This window comes from Cyprinus carpio, chromosome B7, assembly GCF_018340385.1.
Source record: "Cyprinus carpio isolate SPL01 chromosome B7, ASM1834038v1, whole genome shotgun sequence".
Taxonomy (NCBI): Eukaryota; Metazoa; Chordata; class Actinopteri; order Cypriniformes; family Cyprinidae; genus Cyprinus; species Cyprinus carpio.
Window position 1 is genome coordinate 8,251,921 of NC_056603.1, and position 19,258 is coordinate 8,271,178.

General features: G+C 35.4%; 3 protein-coding genes across 4 annotated transcripts; all 3 read left to right on the plus strand.

Annotated features, from left to right (window-relative positions):
- Positions 1 to 171: 171 nt before the first annotated feature.
- cldn15a (claudin 15a) lies at positions 172 to 2,840 on the plus strand. Of its 2 annotated transcripts, XR_002016662.2 has the most exons (6): positions 172 to 574; positions 1,202 to 1,366; positions 1,526 to 1,607; positions 2,191 to 2,298; positions 2,459 to 2,677; positions 2,729 to 2,840. XR_002016662.2 is itself a non-coding variant. In XM_019098530.2 (5 exons), the coding sequence occupies exons 1-5, from the start codon at positions 358 to 360 to the stop codon at positions 2,547 to 2,549; spliced, it is 663 nt and encodes a 220-aa protein (XP_018954075.1). In that variant the 5' UTR covers positions 172 to 357; the 3' UTR covers positions 2,550 to 2,840. The 2 variants fall into 2 exon arrangements, 1 of the variants encoding a protein (XP_018954075.1); XM_019098530.2 differs by having other exon boundaries at positions 2,459 to 2,840.
- A 1,439-nt stretch (positions 2,841 to 4,279) lies between these two features.
- Positions 4,280 to 13,978, plus strand: dnajc3b (DnaJ (Hsp40) homolog, subfamily C, member 3b). The gene is made up of 12 exons (XM_042727010.1): positions 4,280 to 4,772; positions 5,731 to 5,841; positions 7,350 to 7,474; positions 7,563 to 7,637; positions 7,767 to 7,910; positions 9,183 to 9,364; positions 9,580 to 9,699; positions 10,277 to 10,382; positions 11,253 to 11,373; positions 11,479 to 11,611; positions 11,770 to 11,918; positions 12,721 to 13,978. Exons 1-12 carry the CDS (start codon positions 4,688 to 4,690, stop codon positions 12,864 to 12,866), a joined length of 1,497 nt encoding a protein of 498 aa, XP_042582944.1. The 5' UTR covers positions 4,280 to 4,687; the 3' UTR covers positions 12,867 to 13,978.
- Positions 13,979 to 15,186: 1,208 nt separating this feature from the next.
- On the plus strand, positions 15,187 to 18,128 carry LOC109083796 (cytochrome b5 domain-containing protein 1). Its single transcript, XM_042727011.1, has 4 exons — positions 15,187 to 15,456; positions 15,572 to 15,648; positions 16,395 to 16,613; positions 17,178 to 18,128. Exons 1-4 carry the CDS (start codon positions 15,336 to 15,338, stop codon positions 17,403 to 17,405), a joined length of 645 nt encoding a protein of 214 aa, XP_042582945.1. The 5' UTR covers positions 15,187 to 15,335; the 3' UTR covers positions 17,406 to 18,128.
- The last annotated feature ends 1,130 nt before the right edge of the window (positions 18,129 to 19,258 follow it).

Below are 19,258 nucleotides of genomic sequence, written 5' to 3' on the forward strand. Positions count from 1 at the left end.
GAGACCTTGAGACATAACGGATGCACTGCCAGTGAAGGTCAGGGAACGACCATTGGACTTCAGTGATAACCACCTGTTGAGTTTCGAGGTGTAAAATCCTAAAGCGAGACATGCACTCGAGAGGGGAGGGCAAACAGAGCCTATAAATGACCCATCCCTCCTGTTAACCACACATTTTATATGTCACACTGCTGCAATCTCGATGGAATAACTGGCTCAACTCACGAAACAGCTCGAGAAATTAATAAAACCTGGATATTTCTATTATTTTGAAAAACAACTAGCTTACATAAAGCAGAGAAACTCATAAAAACACTAAGATCGATTGTGGATGACTTTGGCGCAAGCAAAACAGCCATGGATCCGATTATTGAAGTCGTTGCTTTAATTCTGGGCTTTCTGAGCTGGATAATGGTTGGCGTCACAATCCCGAACCGTTACTGGAAAGTATCCACGTTAGACGGGACAGTGATCACCACCTCGACCCTTTACGAGAACCTGTGGATGTCCTGCGCGACGGACTCGACGGGAGTGCACAACTGTCGCGAATTCCCCTCTCTCCTGGCCCTGTCTGGTAGGACAACAATCACTCACTAATAATTTCATTATCACAGTTGTAGCAATGTGATATCAGCCACCACTATAAATCAATTTCATTTCGGGGGAAAATGTGGTTACCATAATTATTTTTTAATCTTCAAAACAACTTATTCCATGTGTTTTGAAATCATTTAAAGAAGTTATTTTTTCTTTCTTTCAATATAATATTTGTTTTCTGCTATTTACTATTTATTCAGGCTAGTTGTCTTATAAATGTATTTATTTATTTAAAATATACAATGTTGTTTGTTTGTTTATAGCTAATTATTTTATATACTTTTAAGTTCATTTGACCTTCCTTCCTTCTTTCTTTTATTTATTCTTTCGATATTTTATTTTTGTTTATTTTTTTGTTTACTGCTAGGCTATTTGTTATTTATGTATTTTCTTTGTCATTCTTTTATTTACTTATTTACTAAAGAATTATTTTTATGCCTATTTGACTTTCTGTATGCTGTTTATTTCATGTGGTTATCGATTTATGTATATATAAAATCCTATATATTTGATAACATTTTTTATTTTCCTAATACTGTATTCAGATCTTTGAGTAGGTTTGTTGATACTGTAATATAATGGTAAATCTTTTCTGTTTCCCCAGGTTATATCCAGGCGTCGCGTGCTCTTATGATCGCAGCAGTGATAGCTGGCACATTCGGAGTGGTGGCCACCCTCATCGGCATGCAGTGCTCGAAGGCCGCCAGTGACAACTACGTACTGAAAGGCAGGATCGCAGGAACAGGAGGCGCATTTTTCCTGCTGCAGGGTAAGACACATTACTAATTAAACTTTACCATGACTGAAATCTCATATTGGTGAATGTGCTTTTCAAGCTATCTTTAAAAGAGTTCTTATCAGATTCACATTCTGAAAGCTTTATTGCTATTGCATCTGTTAAACTTTATGTTTTTAATCCCATCCAAAGGTTTGTGCACGATGATATCAGTGTCCTGGTACGCCGCCAACATCACTCAAGAGTTCTTCAACCCGCTTTACCCTGGCCAAAAGTAAGCACTCTACTGGAAATTAAAAGGGAAATGTTTTCATTTAATACTCAACTACTGCCCTCAGCTGTGCTTTACACTCTTAAAAATAAAGCTGCTTCAAAAGCTGCTTCAAAAGCTGTTTCCATTCAGTCAAAGGTTCTTTAAAGAACCATCTCTTTCTTACCTTTTTATAATCTGAAGAACCTTCTTTCGCCACAAAGAACCTTTTGTCAAACGTAAAGGTTCTTTAGATGTTAAAGGTTCTTAATGGAACCATTTAGACTAAAAGGTTCTTCTATGGCATCGTGAAGTACCTTTATTTTTAAGAGTGTATAGGTCTACATGTATTTGAACACTCAAGTGCAAAAGCTGTCACAGTGGCTGTACCTTTTCAAAAGGTACAAATATTTACCATTAAGGTACTAATGTGCAAGATTTAGGTGCAAAATAAGGTACAAATGTGTACCTTTCGGAAGGGAACCGGCCTTTTTTTCTGAGAGTGAATGATAGAAACTCTTGTGTTTGTGTAAAGTTTGACAAAATTTAGTTCGAGTGAAGCCTATGCACGTTAGACTGAGCATGTTATTTTTGTGGTGTGTTATAGGTATGAGTTTGGAGAGGCTTTATACATCGGCTGGGCCTCCGGTGTTCTTGCCATCTGTGGTGGAGCTTGTCTCATGTTCTCCTGCAAATTAGGCACAGAGGAGAAGGCGTGAGTTTCTTTGTCACAATCTCTTAAACTAACTCCAATGCTTCTCTTTCACATACTTTCTCATTCTTTCATATAAAACATTTGGCCCTTTCTTGTTATTTTATGCATTTGTGCATGTGTTTGGGGCTATGTTTCTTACATTCTGCATCCTCTCTTGCAGTTACTACCAGCCCACACGTGAAACAGTTTACTCAGCGTCCGCATCCAGGAGAGACACTCAGACCACTTATGGAAGAAATGCCTACGTCTGAATGAAGCAATTCTGGTCAGTTTCATGGCCAAACAACATTACATTAATAGTTGACTGTTAATATTCTGTCTAGTGATGTTTTCTCTGTGCAATTATGTAAATATGTATACAGTGCCAAACGCACAGGAGGTTTTGTGGCCACGTAAGGATAAGTAAGTTATAGTGCCAAACGCACAGGAGGTTTTGTGGCCACGTAAGGATAAGTAAGTTATAAAGTAAAATGTTACCATGTCAGTTTTGCTGTGCAAAAACCCCTCAGAGAACATTATACAGAATGAAAGAGTTGAAATTACTTCGGTTTTGTTTAGAATTTAGAATTTTGTTGCCGTTACGTGAATCAAGATTTGAAAAAAGATTTAAAATATGTTAATTATCTCGTCTCCATTTATTTGTACAAATGACTCTGTTTTATATGATGTTTTATACAAACAATAAACAAACACGACATTAAAAAGGGCATTATGTATTGGGGATATTTTATTGTTTGACCCGACACACAAATTACAATAATACAACATTTCATATCTTATTGTATTCTTACAAAACTTTATAATTTACACTATTAAATAAAATCCTATAGTATTTTATTCTGGTTTTGCATATCAGTTATAATAGCATGGAAGCCATGGTTACCACGGTAAATACTTGAAAGGGTCTATTCTATTCTATTCTATTCTATTCTATTCTATTCTATTCTAAGCGTCTTATATTGTTTAAAGAGGGTCCCAGATTCATTTATTTCAAATGTTAGTACTAAGTAAATTAATAATTATAAATGAAATAAGAACATGACATTAAAAATGCCATTATGTATTTGGGAATGTTTTATTGTTCAGCAGAGTTTATACAATAACAACAATACAATATATCACATTTCACTTTATTCTCCATTCTTACAAAACAAATGTTCACTAATGAAATCCTATATTAATTTATTCTGATTATACACATTAACAATAGCAATTGATTTTAGTAATGAATGAATTAGAAACCACTGTAAATATTTGATAGGGTCTATTCTGTTAAATTCTCTTTTATTCAAGCTTTTTAGCTTGAAGTAGGTCACATTATTTTATTTATTCATTTCAGTAACAATGATAACTTAAGTGTAGTATGGTATTTTGGTCTAAACCATTGATACCGTTTCTATTCTATTCAGTTCCATAATGCTATAAAACAGCATATATTCATAACAGAACAGAGTATAATAGAATCCCAACGCATTAAACAAACCACAGAATGACACAACTCAAATAATAACCATGTTTAACAGTAAATATCTCACTGTTCCTACACTGATTTAATTTATTTGTATTTTATAATATACAATATTAGAACTTAAGTGCATTGTTTTATTTTGGTGGAAGGTTAACATGGGACATTTTATAAAGTCCTATTATTTTCTGTTGTGTTGTATAATGCTATAAGAGCATGAATAGGATAGAATAGAACAGAACAGAACAGAACAGAATAGAATAGAATAGAATAGAATAGAATAGAATAGAATAGAATAGAATAGAATAGAATAGAACGGAACGGAACGGAACGGACGGAACGGAACCGAACAGAATAGAATAGAATAGAATAGAATAGAATAGAATAGAATATTTACCATAGTAACAACGGTTTCATTTACTAAAGGCCAGGAGAGAACAGACTTTTTTTCTCCCAAGTAATGATGGGTCATCTCAGCTATCAGTCCATTGCAGGACGTGGGCGTGTCCGTCCAGAGCGCTAAAATAATTCGGCCAATGGGACGGGACCACGTTTGTCGGCAAACACGGATGTGAGCAGCCAGGCACCGCGCTGAAATGTAGGGCGATTTGAATTGTACACCAAGGAGGTTCACCAAGAGGAGACTTCCAAAAGTAGGTGGCCGACAGCACCCTATAAATAACAACACACATTTAAACCTCAGCAGTCGGCAGAGAGACACACGGAACTAGAGTTTCGCATTCCTTTATTCCACTCGGACATATTTATAAACCGGACTACAGAAACATCGCGTTCTTGCCAAGTATGCCGGATATGTCGCTGTTAGGATGATCTGGGTGTAAATACTCGTTCTGTCCTATTGCGCGTTGTGAATCCCGGTGGAAAGACACACGGCTGTATTTCGGGGGTGTGATAAATGTCATCATGGAGTCGGGACGGTGGAGAGGTTTGAGCAGTGTCCTGTCCTCCCTGTCTCTGCTCTGTGTGCTGCTGGACCTACAGCTGGACGGTGAGATTTCACTTTTCAATGCACACCTGACATCTCACTTATTTTATTTTATTTTTATTTTTTAAAGTAAATCATTTTCTCCCTTCCTTTACTTGAGTTGTTTGGGGAGTACCATAGTATTACCATGTTTTTGGACAAGGACCAATTTAATACTATGGTATTCTTTGAAGTATCACTTAAAATCATGGTACAGGAATATGGTGATAATTTCAGAATAACATGATTTCTTCATCTGGCACTATAATTCTACCACTGGGACCTCCGCAGGTGCTCAACAGGAAGTGCCGAAGTCTTTCAAATATGTATAAAATAAAAACACAGACTTTTAAAACTTAGTAAGATGCCTATCTAGGCAGCATTCGATGCCATCTGATACTGTCTAGGTTGACAGCTCAGTAAAATTTTTCATTTTTTCTCACTTTAGAATCTGATTTTGGTTCAGAAAGAAAACCACCGTAGCAGTACCGTGTTATTTTTTGGACATTTAATATGATAACACCATGTTTTTGGACATAAACCATGATTTATTTGATGTACTTAATGAGTAGTTCGTTTTTTAGTTAATGTATGCATTATTGTGATAGCTAGACACATAATGGAGTTGTTAGTATATCATACATCTAAAGATCTTTTAAATGGTTAATGTTGAAACAGAAGCCGTTCTAGAGTTAAGTAGAGTCGGTAGTCATTTTAGTTTTACTTTTGTTTTTTGTTTTTCATAACCACTACAACAACAGGGTTTCACTTTTTGTGCTGTCACTGTTAATGGAAACATACATGCAGTGGAATGCCAGGTCGAATTCCCTTTATTATGACGATATAGAAACACTTTCTGTTATGTAAGTTTAAGGTACAGTATGTAAACTCACTGCCATCAGGCAGATTGAGGGTTTTCAAAGCTGCCTCGTTATTAAATTCAGCAGGTGTCATGTGTAAGTCACCTGTCTCTTTATCTCAGGTGTGTTAGGAGCAACACCTGTTGAGATTGAGCATCATCTGGAAATGGGCCGTAAGCTGCTGGCAGCCGGACAGCTGGCTGAGGCCCTGTCTCACTATCATTCAGCTGTGGGTAAGACACATATATACACACAAACACAGTGACATACGGAGGCTGTGTACCATTCAAAAGATTGCTGTCAGTAAGAATTCCTAAACAAATGAATACTTTTACTTAAGAAAGATGATGTTTAGAGACGTCTATACTGTTACAGAAGATTTTTTTTTTCAATTCTTTTGAACATTTTATCCATCAAAGATGAATCTTTCCGACTTTTTTTATCCTCAGATCCTCAAAAATATTTAGCAGCACAACTATTTGCAACATTGATGATAGGAATAGTTTCTTAAGCACCAAATCAGCATATTAGAGTTATTTCTGAAGGATCATGTCACATGTGACACTGAAGACTGGAGAAATTATCCTGAAAATTCAGCTTTGCCATGTTTAAAAAAATAAAAATAAAAATATAAATTTGTAAATAGATTTATATGCATTTTAGTTAATTAGTTTGGTAAAATTACAATTTTTAATGTTTTTGAAAGAAGTCTCTTCTGGTCATCAAGCCTGCATTTATTTGATCAAAAATACAGAAAAAAACAGTAATATTGTGAAATATTATTACAACTTAAAATAATATTTTTCTATTTGAATATACTTTAAAAAAACTTATTTATTCCTGTGATGCAAAGCTGAATTTTCAGCATCATTACTCCAGCCTTCAGTGTCACTTGTAACATCCAGTCTATCACATGATCATTTAGAAATCATTCTAATATTCTGATTTATTATGAGTGTTGGAAACAGTTCTGCTGTCTAATATATTTGATGAATAAAAGGTTAAAAAGAACTGCATTTATTCAAAATAAAAAAAAAATTCTAATAATATATTTTCTTTACTATCACTTTTTATCAATTTAACACATCCTTGCTGAATAAAAGTATTGATTTTATTTAAAAACAAAAAAAAAAGAAAAAAATTACTGACCCCAAATTACTGACCAGTAGTGTATATTGTTATTACAAAATATTTATATTTTAAAAACATAGCTTCTTTTTTTTTTTACTTTTTATTCATCAAAGTATCCTAAAAAAGTATCACATGTTCTGAAAAAATATTAAGCAGCAGAACTGTTTCCAACTTTGATAATGAATCATCATATTAGAATGATTTCTAAAGGATCATGTGATAATGATCCTAAAAATTCAGCTTTGCATCACAGAAATAAATGATAATTTAAAGTATAATAAATTTAAAAACAATTATTTTAAATTGTAATAGTATATCACAATATTACATTTTTTTTCTGTATTTTTGATCAAATAAATGCAGGCTTGATGAGCAGAATAAACTTCTTTCAAAAACATTAAAAATAGTAATGTTTCCAAACTTTTGACCTGTACTGTATATATATTGTTCAAAGCTTTGGTCTGCATAAGAGACATGAAAAATCTACAGACCAAAATGTTGTTTTATTTGATGCTAATTAGTATTAAAATGCAGTTACATTCAGTGTACGTAGGTAATTCAAAATAAAGAAAAGATGCAGCTCATTATCCAATGCAAATGTCTTAAACAGAGGGTGACTCTAAGAACTACCTGACATACTACAAACGGGCCGCTGTTTTCCTGGCTATGGGAAAGTCCAAGTCAGCTCTGCCTGACCTGTCCCAGGCCATACAGCTCAAGCCAGACTTCCTTGCGGTGAGTTTATTTCTGTGGTTGTGATATCAAACTTAGTTCTAGGTGGCAGTACCGTATATACATGTTTATGGTGTGTATGTGTTTTCAGGCCAGACTGCAGAGGGGTAATATTCTACTGAAACAGGGAAGTACTCAAGAGGCTAGAGAAGACTTCCAAGCAGTAGTGAGTGAAACAATTCCCTTATTCCTTTAAAACCTGCCAACTGCATTCTCAAAGCAGGTCACATTTTGCTCCGTTTTGTTCGGTTTCCTGTTTCCTGCCTCCTGCTCTGTTAACGTTTCTCCTTTGCAGCTGAAGCGTTCCCCGAATCATGAGGAAGCACATGATCAGCTCAGTAAGGCCGAGGAGCTGGAGTTACTCCAGGAAGAGGCGCATGAGGCCCATCACCGTGGAGACTACATCACTACGGTCCAGGTGCTGGAGAAAGTCATAGAGGTGAGTTAGTCTGGAGATCAAAACTGCACATGCAGCAACAGGTGTTGTTTATATATTGCTACATGTGTTAATAGTGATATTCACCATGTTTTTCCAAAACCATGTGAAACACAAAATACGATTCTTTTCAGATTCTTGAATCTTTTTTTTGTAAAACCGAAAATGTGTAATGTAATGCTGTCAAGCTTAAAAAAGTTTTGCATAAAAAATTTGCATAAAAGTCATCTAAAGAACTTGTGTGCTCTTCTGAATACACACAGTAGCTTTGTTTGAGTTAGAAACTGAAACTTACACTGTTGTTGAAATGTTTGGGGTAAGTGCTGTCAAATGATAAATCGCATCCAAAATAAAAGTTTTTGTTTACATGATATATGTACTGTGTATATTTATTATGTATATATAAATACACACTCATACAGTATATATTTTACAAATATTTACATGTATATACATTTATATATTTAGATTCTTATATTTATATTATATGCATAAATATGTTTAATATATAAACTATTTTCTTAAATATATATATGCATGTATTTATATATGCATAATAAATATACACAGTATACACACATTTATTATGTAAATAAAAACTTTTATTTTGGATGCAATTAATTTTATGAGAAATTTTCTATTTTCTCCACCAGGTTCGCCAAGGCTGCATTTATTTGGCCAAATATATATATTATAATTTAACTTATTTCTGTGATGGCAAAGCAGAATTTTCAGCATCCATGACTCCAGTCTTCAGTGTCACATGATCCTTTAGAAATATGAATTTTACAAATTTCTCATATTCAATGTTGAAAGCAGATGTGCTGCTTAATACTTACTGTGGAAATGTAAAAACAATTTTTTTTTTTGATAAATAGAAAGTTCAGAAGCACTGCATTAATTTAAAAATAAAAATGTAACTTTATATATGTCTTTACTGTAACTTTTGATCCATTTAAAGCAGTCTTTATGAATAAAAGTATTTTAATGTTATAAAGTCATTATTCACTGATAAAATGAAAGTTTTGGATTATGTTTAGGTGACGTATTCTTCATGATTTTAACCTTTTATCACGTATCACTTTATGACTTTCATTATCCCACTTTCTCTAATTTGAGCTGTTGAAATGAGTGGCCCTACAAATAAAATACCAAAACAAATAACAAATCAAATGTTGCAGTTTAAGCTTAGCATGTCTCTGGTGATTCAAAAACTCAGTGTGTATGCTTTGTCATCTAGCTTTGTCCTGTAGTCATCTCTTCTTTGTTTTCCAGCTCTCTCCTTGGGATCCAGAGTCTCGAGAACTAAGAGCCGAGTGCTACATCCGACTCGGGGATCCACGGAAGGCCATTATGGACCTGACACCAGCAACACGTCTCCGTGCGGACAACCGAGCAGCCTTCCTCAAACTCAGCCAACTCCATTACAGTTTAGGCGATCATCACGACTCGCTTAAGTATGTGATTCAATATGAATGACAGCCACATTCTTTGGTTATTAAATCATACAGACAGCATTCGAGCATCTCCTGGAAGCTGCTTCAAGGACAATTCTAGAGTCGTTCCTTTTAGTAAATACAGTTGTCAATCCCACACACCGACTGTGTGCATGTGCAGTAGTTGTAATAATAATACACCAGTCTCTTTTTTGCCCTCTTGTTTCTGTTTCCAGTCAGATCCGTGAGTGTCTGAAGCTGGATCAGGATGATAAGGAGTGTTTCGCTCACTACAAACAGGTCAAGAAGCTCAGCAAGCAGCTGGACTCTGCAGAAGAGCTGATCTCAGAACAGAGGTGCTGTTCTCATTTTTTATTATTTATTTATCTTATTATTAATTTTGTCACATATTCCATACACTACCGTTGAAAGGTTTGGGATTCTCTTGAAAGTCTTTATCAATATATCAGTCAAAACAGCAATGTTGCAAAGCATTTTATTTATTTTTTTTTTTTTTACGTTTTTGAAAAATAACTAATTTCTGTGATAGTAAAGCTGGATTTTCAGCATCATTACTCCAGTCTTCTGTGTCACATGATGCTTCAGAAATCATTCTGATATGCTGATTCGATGCTCAAGAAACATTTCTGATTATTAACAATGTTGAATCCAGTTGTGCTGCTTAATATTAATTTTTTTTTAGGATCATTTGATGAATAGAAAGGTTAAAAAGAACAGCATTTATTTGAAATAGAAATGTCTTTACCGTCACATTTGATCAATTTAATGCATACTTGCTGAATAAAAATAATAATGTGTTTTAAAAATCTGACTGGTTTGGTTTTGAATGGTTTTATATCGACAGCATTTTTATTATTTCAGGTTTTTCAGTGCTAATGGTTTATTCATTCTTTTGTTTTATTTTTATGACAGGTATCAGGAGGCCATTGAGAAGTATGAATCTGTGATGCGAACAGAGCCGAACGTGGCTTTCTACACTAATAAAGCAAAGGAGAGGATCTGCTTCTGCTTAGTCAAAGTATGTTCCTTTACAAAATGTCATTTAGATATTTTACAGCTTTTTAAGGGATGAAAACCAGGGATGCACCGATTTATCGGCCGATTTTTCCTCAATTTACAATTCTAGAGTCGTACCTTTTAGTAAATACAGTTGTCAATCCCTCACACTGACTGTGTGCATGAGCAGTAGCTGTAATAATAATACACCAATCTCATGTGATGTTAAAAAGGAGAGTTGCTTTACAAACTTTAAATCTGAAGAACTAGACTAGAAAACCCGTCAAAATAAGAGTCCCGCCTTAGTAAAGGAGATCTCATACATATTTAAACTTACAAAAAATATTAAAATGTAAACAAAAACAAATTAGAAGATAAAGGATTAATATGCATTTAATTTATACAGTGAAGTTTTATTTTCCATTTGTGTACACTCATGTCTGTGCCTGAAAACTGTTAAACCTACCTGAAAAGCACGGTTTATTTAATATGTATCTGTATTTATGTAGGCCTGCTGAATGTTAAATAGATCCAATCCATGTTCATTAGAAATTATTTGATGATGCAGCAATAAAACAGCTAGTATAATTTAATTAATGCAGGTGTTTTTGAACTTTGCTGATTTAAAACATGATCTATTTTGATGACAAAATTTCAAATAAGAGAGCAAGTGGAAGAGGAACCGGCCAATAAGTGTTTGTTAAAATCGTCCCCAAAAAATCCTATCGGTGCATCCCTAATGAAAACCCTTCAAATCCAGCTGTCCTAGTAATCAACATTTATATGGTATGTTGACTTCCACATCATTAGAGGTTACTAAGAATAAGACTGCTCCTGGTGTCTAGCCTCACTGGTTATGTTTTTCTCTCGCTCCCTCGTTTGGCTCCTCCAGATGAAGAGCGCTGAGGAGGCCCTAGACATTTGTTCGGAAGCCCACCAGAGAGAACCTCAGAATATCCACATCCTCCGGGACCGAGCGGAGGCCTACATCTTACTGCAGGAATATGAGAAAGGTAGTTCAACTCTCACTGACTACTATAAAATGAACCGAATTTTCGAACCTTTTCATTTCGTCGGCATAAACTCCCGTTTCTTCCTCCGTTTCTCCTCTGTTTCAGCTGTGGAAGACTATCAGGAGGCACGGGAGTTTGATCAGGACAACCAGGAGATCCGTGAAGGTCTTGACCGAGCACAGAAGCTCCTCAAGCAGTCTCGCAAGAGAGACTATTACAAGATCCTGGGGGTCAGCAGGTGAGGCAGTGACTGATCAAAATGTTGCAGATGGTGTAACTGTAACATTATGATGATAATGCAGAAATGGTCAAAGGTTGTTTCTGGGGCATTTGCAGTAGTTACAATGAAAGTAGATTGTTTGACTGAGATGCTTGTTTCTTTTCACTTGTTTTTAGGAGTGCCAACAAACAGGAAGTCATAAAAGCGTATAGAAAGCTGGCTCAGCAGTGGCATCCTGATAACTTCCAGTCGGAAGCAGACAAGAAAGAGGCAGAGAAGAAGTTTATTGATATCGCATCAGCAAAGGAAGTGCTCACAGATCCAGGTAGGAAGATTCAGATGACAGCAAAAACTAAATTAAACATGAATACAAAAGATTTTCAGTCCTTTCTATTGTCAGTCAATTTTTTTTTGTAACATTTTGTTTTATCGCTGGATGTACAACACTACTGGTCAAAAGTTTGGAACAATTGTGTTTCTGTCTGATGTGTCTTATGCTTACCAAGGCTGGATTTATTTAATAAAAACTACAGTAATGTTGTGAAATATTATTCTAATTTAAAAGAACATTTTTGCATTATTTTTCTAGTAACAAAAAAAAAAATCTTATCATTAATACTGAAACCAGTTGTGCTGCTTAACATGTTTGTGCAAACCATGATCGATTAGAAAATCGATAAATTAATTAATACTTTAATTCATTAAAGGTGCATTAAATTGATCAAAGCTCAATGGAAAGACATTTATAATGTTACAAGGGATTTCTGTTTTGATTTTTAAATTCATCACAGAATCCTGATTTCCACAAATATATTAAGCTGCAAAATTGATAACAATAAGAATCATTATTATTAAATGAGCAGCAAATCAGCATATTAGAAAGACTTCTGAAGGATCATGTGACACTGAAGACTGGAGTAATGATGCTGAAAATTCAACTTTGCATCACAGGCATAAATTACATTCTAAAATGTATTACAATAAACTAAAAAAAATCTACTGTATTTTTGGTCAAATACTGTATATCGAGCTTTGGTGAGAATAAGAGGCTTCTGTCAAAAACATTAAAATCCTAATTGTTAAGTGTCTTCGAATCGATGCATTCTTCTTTGTTGTTTTCTGTTCAGAAATGCGTCAGAAATTTGATTCTGGCGAGGACCCTCTGGACCCTGAGAATCAGCAGGGTGGAGGAGGTGGAGGAAGCAGAGAATGGCCCTTTGGCTTCAACCCCTTTGAAGGCGGAAACTTTCACTTCAAGTTCCACTACAACTGATAACAGATGGGCTGATGCGGTGTAAACGGACTAAGAAACCTGGCTAGAGATCCTGCTTTGGAGGAAACGTATCAAACAGGGAGTTTTTTGTCGTCGAGACTTGAATCCACAGGCTGTTTTGGACTTCTCCAGAAGCAAATTACTTAATCGGTGAAAAACCACTAGTTTGGTGTTTGATTTCCTGTCCTTCAATACGTAAAAAAGAGTGAACTTGGAGTCTTAACCCCAGCTGAGTCATTTTGGCTCAGAATTTTTGATCTTTCTTTGACATGTGCCATCACTTTGTCTTTCTCATACTGTCTTTTTTTTCTTTTTCTGCTGCTTATGTTTGTTTTCTTTGAATGACACTCCAAAATAGTCTGTGCCATGTACTTCTGACACCAGAATGTCATATTTACGTTCTTGAAGATTCAGCTCTGACATGCTGGCAGTCTTGAAATAGATAAAACAGTATTGCACAGTTTTTGGCAAAGGAGGTACCTTTTCTCATATCTTTGTCTCATTTTTTTTTTAACCCAACTGCATAAAACTACCAGAAATGAACATGCTTTATAACTGCTTCATAGCCTGACACCTTTGATCTGATGCCAGTTTGCACAGTATTTTTTTTACTGAAATCTTTGCTAAAGTTTAGATGACAGATGTTTATGATCATTGGACAGCTGTTGCAGATGATAAATCAGATGACAGGCTATGAAGCAGTCTTTATGTGGTTGAAGTTTTTTCCTCTAATATATCCACAGGTCAATGTCCCACAACAAAGCTTTAAAACTATTATGTAAACTTAACGAGTCACCCCTGCACCAACTCGAGCTGAAGGTCAACCAACTTAAGAAATCATTAGCTATTGGAAAAAAGTAATTAGCTAAAAAAAAAAGTAATATTTGAAAATTTATGAAATGTGGCAAAGGTCATTTAAAAGGTTTGTGGGTTTTTTGGGTATGTGCTTGTTAGTTTGTGCTGACATGCCAATGCAATGTCTCCTTTGACCTTATTGATGTTACGGACATAGTTCTTCCTAATGTTTTATGCTTATTTTTCATTTGTTTTAAGCTAAAACAAATTCATGAAAATCTCCAAGATATACTGTATTTAAGAAAGAGTATTTAAGACTCATTTGTCAAGTGTCTTTTTTTCTAGGATTAATGTGTGGACTTGAAGGTAAAGGCGAGCATTACAGTTACTTTTAATTAACCCCTTAACAGTCACCGTCCCACCTGTGGGACGCTTGGTGATCTTTTTTGTTGTTGTCCTTTTTCTCTATAAAATATTTTAGTAATCATCATAAATTATATATCATTTGAAAGCTTAGAAGCCCAAGATTCATCCTGTGAAAACCGGTTTGAAATCGGACATTGCGTTACGATGGAAATGGTACTTTAAAATCTTATGGCGGTCTCCTCCCCCTTAGTGGGCGGTGTCAGGTGTCATGTTACAAAATGCATTACGGTCTTTTTGAATCAAAACTTTTTAGAATCTTGGCAACAAACATATCATTGGAAAGGTCTGAGTCTCAGGATTCCATATTTGGTGGTTATTTTGAAATAGAAGTAAAATTGACATAAATGTAGAGAAAAATTCATTAAACTAAATTCAAAAGAGGGTTTTGATGGCTCCCAGTGGCTGTTTGTGGTATGACGCCCTAAATAAAATCTCACAGGAACCTCAATTTTTTTCATATCAACTTCAAATTTGGAACATAACTTATTTAGACACAAGGCTTTCATTTTATACCAATTTTAGAGTAAAACCTGTTATGTAAAATATTTATAATAAATAAAAATAAAATGAATATAGCGCATTTTATTTACAGTACACTTAAACTTCTATAACTTTTTGATACTTTAATTTTTTGAAAAAAATCCACTTTTGCCAAAATCTGCTATTTTTAGTTCTATATTCCGAAGTGTTCATAAATTACAACAACTTAAGTTTGAATAGTGCACTTTAATGCCCATTTTAAAAAATGTTGGGTGACATTTAAAGGGCTAAGGGTTAGAGGTTATTTTTTTTATTATTATTATTTTGTATTTTTGCCCTAAGGGTGAAAAAAAAAAAAGATGTTAAAAATGCACAATAGTACTTTTGAGCGCAAATCTTTTAAGCAAAGCATAAAAAATAATGGTAACACTTTATAATAAGGATCTATTAGTTATCATGAAAATTAAAGTACTTTAAAGCATTTAATTTAATTAATCTTCGTTAAAATATTATTAAAATAAAAAAATTGTATATCTTAATATAATTTAATGGACTTGGGCAATACATCAACGACCGTGACCTCATTATGAAGTTTTCTAGGGCTTCCGTAGGTTGCGCGCTCCTGTTCCTGTGCTTCGGTTACCACAGAAACCAGTGAGCTTGTGCGCGCTTCCGTGGCCAAACTAACAACAGTCGTTTTGTACGGTGACTGAATACTCATAAATCGAGTAAACAGTTTTATTTCTCCAAAACACGAGGTTTGTTAAAATGCGGCGCCCAAAGTATTTCACGCCGACGGAGGTGTCCGTTCACAACACTCTCAAAGACATATGGGTGTCGTACCTGGGCAAAGTGTACGAGCTGACACCGCTGCTGGAGGAATATAAAGGCAAGTAACGGTTAACCATTTCATTAAAAAACGATTTTGTCCACAAACGTTTGAAATGCGGCACGTATTAACTGATTATTATTAAGCGCATTGTAACAAAGACTGTCTTTTCTAGGTGATGTGTTATTGAAACCTATCACAGAGTGTGCAGGAAATGACATCAGTCACTGGTTTGACCCAAAGACAAAGGATGTAAGCCACTCTAATAACTTTTGTAAAATACTTTCATGTAATTCTGCAAAACCAAGGACTCCTATAGGGCACACACACAAATATCTTTTTTTTAAGTATAGTGTTTGTTTTTAGTATTTTTTTCCAAGTATGGTTTTATGATAATTTCAAAGATAAGAACTTTGAGTAAAATCTGTATCTTTTTAAAAACAATGCCTCATTTCAAAAAAGGATTTTTTTTTTTTTTTTTCACCTGGAGAATATAACCAAAACCAAACTAGGCTACTGCATTGCTGTCTGGTTGTTTTGTTAAAGTCAGCATTAAATGAAAATTGATAATACTGTTTTTATGGAACATTGCAGTATTTATTATTAATCTCTTATGCACATTATAATTTTTATTTAATGTGCCCTTGTAATCTTTAATAAAAAAACAAACAAAAAAACATTAATTTCCCCTCTCGATGCGATGACCTCTTCTCTGTTAAGCTGTGGACCAGCAACCTCACAGGAGACGTTAATATGCAGCAATTAGCAAATGACAACATTCCAGTCAGTTCCCAAAAACAAAATAGTCCAGCTCTACATTATTTTCTCATTCGAAGAGGTGTTTCACTCACAGTAATGGAAGAAAAGAAAATCACAACTTTCATCTCATGCTGACTTTAAGGGCACAACCTAATGAATGATCAAACATATTTTTACATGATTATGGAGCTGATGTTTTTTTGTTGTTGTTGATTCAGTGTTGTGCTTTCCCTTTTTAGATTCTTACCCATGTTGACCCATTGACTGGCTGCATTAAATACTACACCCCTAGGGGGCGCTTTTTACACACACCCCCTCCCTGCCCTCACACTGACTGGCCCAATGACTTCGGGAAGCCGTGGTGGAAGGATAACCGCTACGAGGTTGGGTTGCTGTCTGCCAGAACACGCTGGATCCGCATTATCAACACTCTTACCTCCCAAGAGCAGAAGCTGGAGGTAGGCCAGTGTTAACCTGGCATAGATTTGTAGAGAGCAGAAAATGTCGAGGCTGACTCCTCTGCAAAATGATTTCAGGATTGTGCTTGAAAAAGTGCATATTAATTATTGAAGCATTCCTGAGATAAAATGCCTGCACAGAGCACATCCCTTGTGTGAAATTGCACGCATGCACTGCACTGCTGCACACTGAAGAGGGCAGAGTTGCACTGCTTCATCGCTTTGTAGCTCCTCTCCATCTTTTGATCTCGTCCTCCCTCCCGCTCTTTGCATCTGATCCTTTTCCAGCTTGAAGGAAATGGACCTAATGTTAAGCCTCTGGCATTACGAAGGTTTTCAGACTGACCGTACTGATTCACTTGCTTCAGCGGCCACCTTAATCTCTGGGCTGAATATCCATCTGGCACTTTTCATTCAGCCCAGACGCTTCTTTCTCTTCTTTCTATGGGCCTGTCGGAGACAAATTCCTGCCCTGTGTTTTTCTACAGGAATGTTCATGTGCATGCATACACTAAACATGTATTTGGAGCAGCCAAATAGTTCTAAGCTGTTATTTTCTAACAGGTTTGCTCTGAGGAGACTCTGGATGAGATTCTCCAGCGATACCTGCGCTACAATTTCCACGCGGCAAGCTACACCTGGAAGCACAATGGCGTAAATTTGGACATGAGCAAGACCCTGAGTGAAAACGGCATCCCTGAAGAGGACGAGTTTTACTGCGGAAGCCCGGACTGTGACCTCTTCTCTCCATCCATATGTCTGTATTTCAACGACGACCTCACTGAACTCTAAACGCATGCTATTAATATGAACAATGGCATATAGTTCATTAGAATATCACATCCGCTGCGAGCCAATCTGAGCCACATCAACTATTCATGTGTTCAGTGTCTCATCGATTCCTGTCTCTTATTGCAGCTCTCTGGGCTTCATCCAATCAAATGCTGAGCAACAGAATAAAAAGATGAATGCCAGCCTACATAATAAACCCCTGAACCATAAAGTCTGGTGGTTGCCATGGTAATTGTTCAGAGGAAATGCAGCAGCTACTGTACTGTAGGCCACAGCGGGCTCTCGACCCTAAGTAGCATGATATATGCATGCATGTACACAGAAATGATTTCATGCAGCCAACATTTCAATTTAATTACGTCTGCAAACGTGCATCTTTTTGGTAAGCAGTTCCAATTTGCTTGTGCACCGTGTACTTGGTCTAATTAATTTTTTGGGATCGTTTTTGTTCTGTGTGCATGGCAAAGAACATCTAGAACATCAGTGGTTCTCATCCAGGGGTCTTGAGATTGCTTAAAATGATTTAAACCGAGACCAAACATGCACCAAACAGCTTAAACTCAAGATGTGAGCTGATGTCACATTTCTCGTTTTAATTCAGTCCCTCAACATCTGTTTCTATGATCTTGAGAAACCTGGATTTATGTGGAATCTTAAGTGGGATTTCAAGACCTGGAAAAGTCATGGACGTTTCTATAACGGATATACATTTTTGTAGTTGTAAAGCTCAAAATCTATAGTATTGGGTAGAAAGTGCTGAGAAATCACTATTTGTGTGTAAAAAAAAAAAAAGAAGAAAATGTACAAATCGCAACTTACTACAAAAAACATGTATATTCATTAACAGTAATGAAAATCCTGATAAACATTCAGTTATTGCATCTGTAATTTTGGAATTTTATTAAATGAATTATATTTTATTTAAATATTTTAAGCAAATGTTGCTATTATAAATATCATTTAGATTATTTAGGTTCATATTTAAGTAAATTAATTTATATTGCACCTTCTAATATATATATATACATATATATATATATATATATATATATATATATATATATATATATATATATATATATATATATGTGTGTGTGTGTGTGTGTGTGTGTGTGTGTGTGTGTGTCTATTAAAATGAAAAAGTTTGAAATGAGCAGCAAAGTACCAGAAATATCTTTAGGTGACTTCAAATATTGTTTTATCAATTGGAGGCCTCAGAGTCACAAACCGCTGATTTAGATTTATATCAGCCAAACAATAAAAAAAACTAAATTAGACTAAATATGAAAAACTGTATTTAAAGCAGGAAGAAATGCATCAGTATCACTTAATGGTTTGCTTGTGGGCTCACATACTTCACAATCCAATATGTGCATTTGCTAAATATTATTGTAATCCAGCAGCTAAAAATATAAAATAATCCATTCCATTTTATTTTCCTAATAATTTATTCTATTTTGGCCGGCTCTGATAACGTGCTTTGTTTTGTCCTGAGCTCAAATAGTTAATTTTTAAGCAATGCAACATGATGTAAGTGTGGGCATGTCTGCGGCAGCGCTCCCCCTCCAGCCAACCTCACAGCAGCGCCCTCGCTCCACATTTGATTTGAATATTTTTTATTTTTTTTAGATTTGTTTTTACAAAGGCGGGGGCCTTAAAAGAATGCGAAGGTGGCCATGTTTGTTAGATTCATGTTGCGCTGCGTACAGTGCGCGCGCGCGCGGGCGTTACTACGTGCACTTTCGGAAAAAGCAGACAGTAACCAGGCGAGTCTGAAGCAGAGAGAGCGAGAGCTCGCAATAAAACGAGCTGAAATACAAGTTGCAATCAGCCTCCCTACAGTAACAATATGA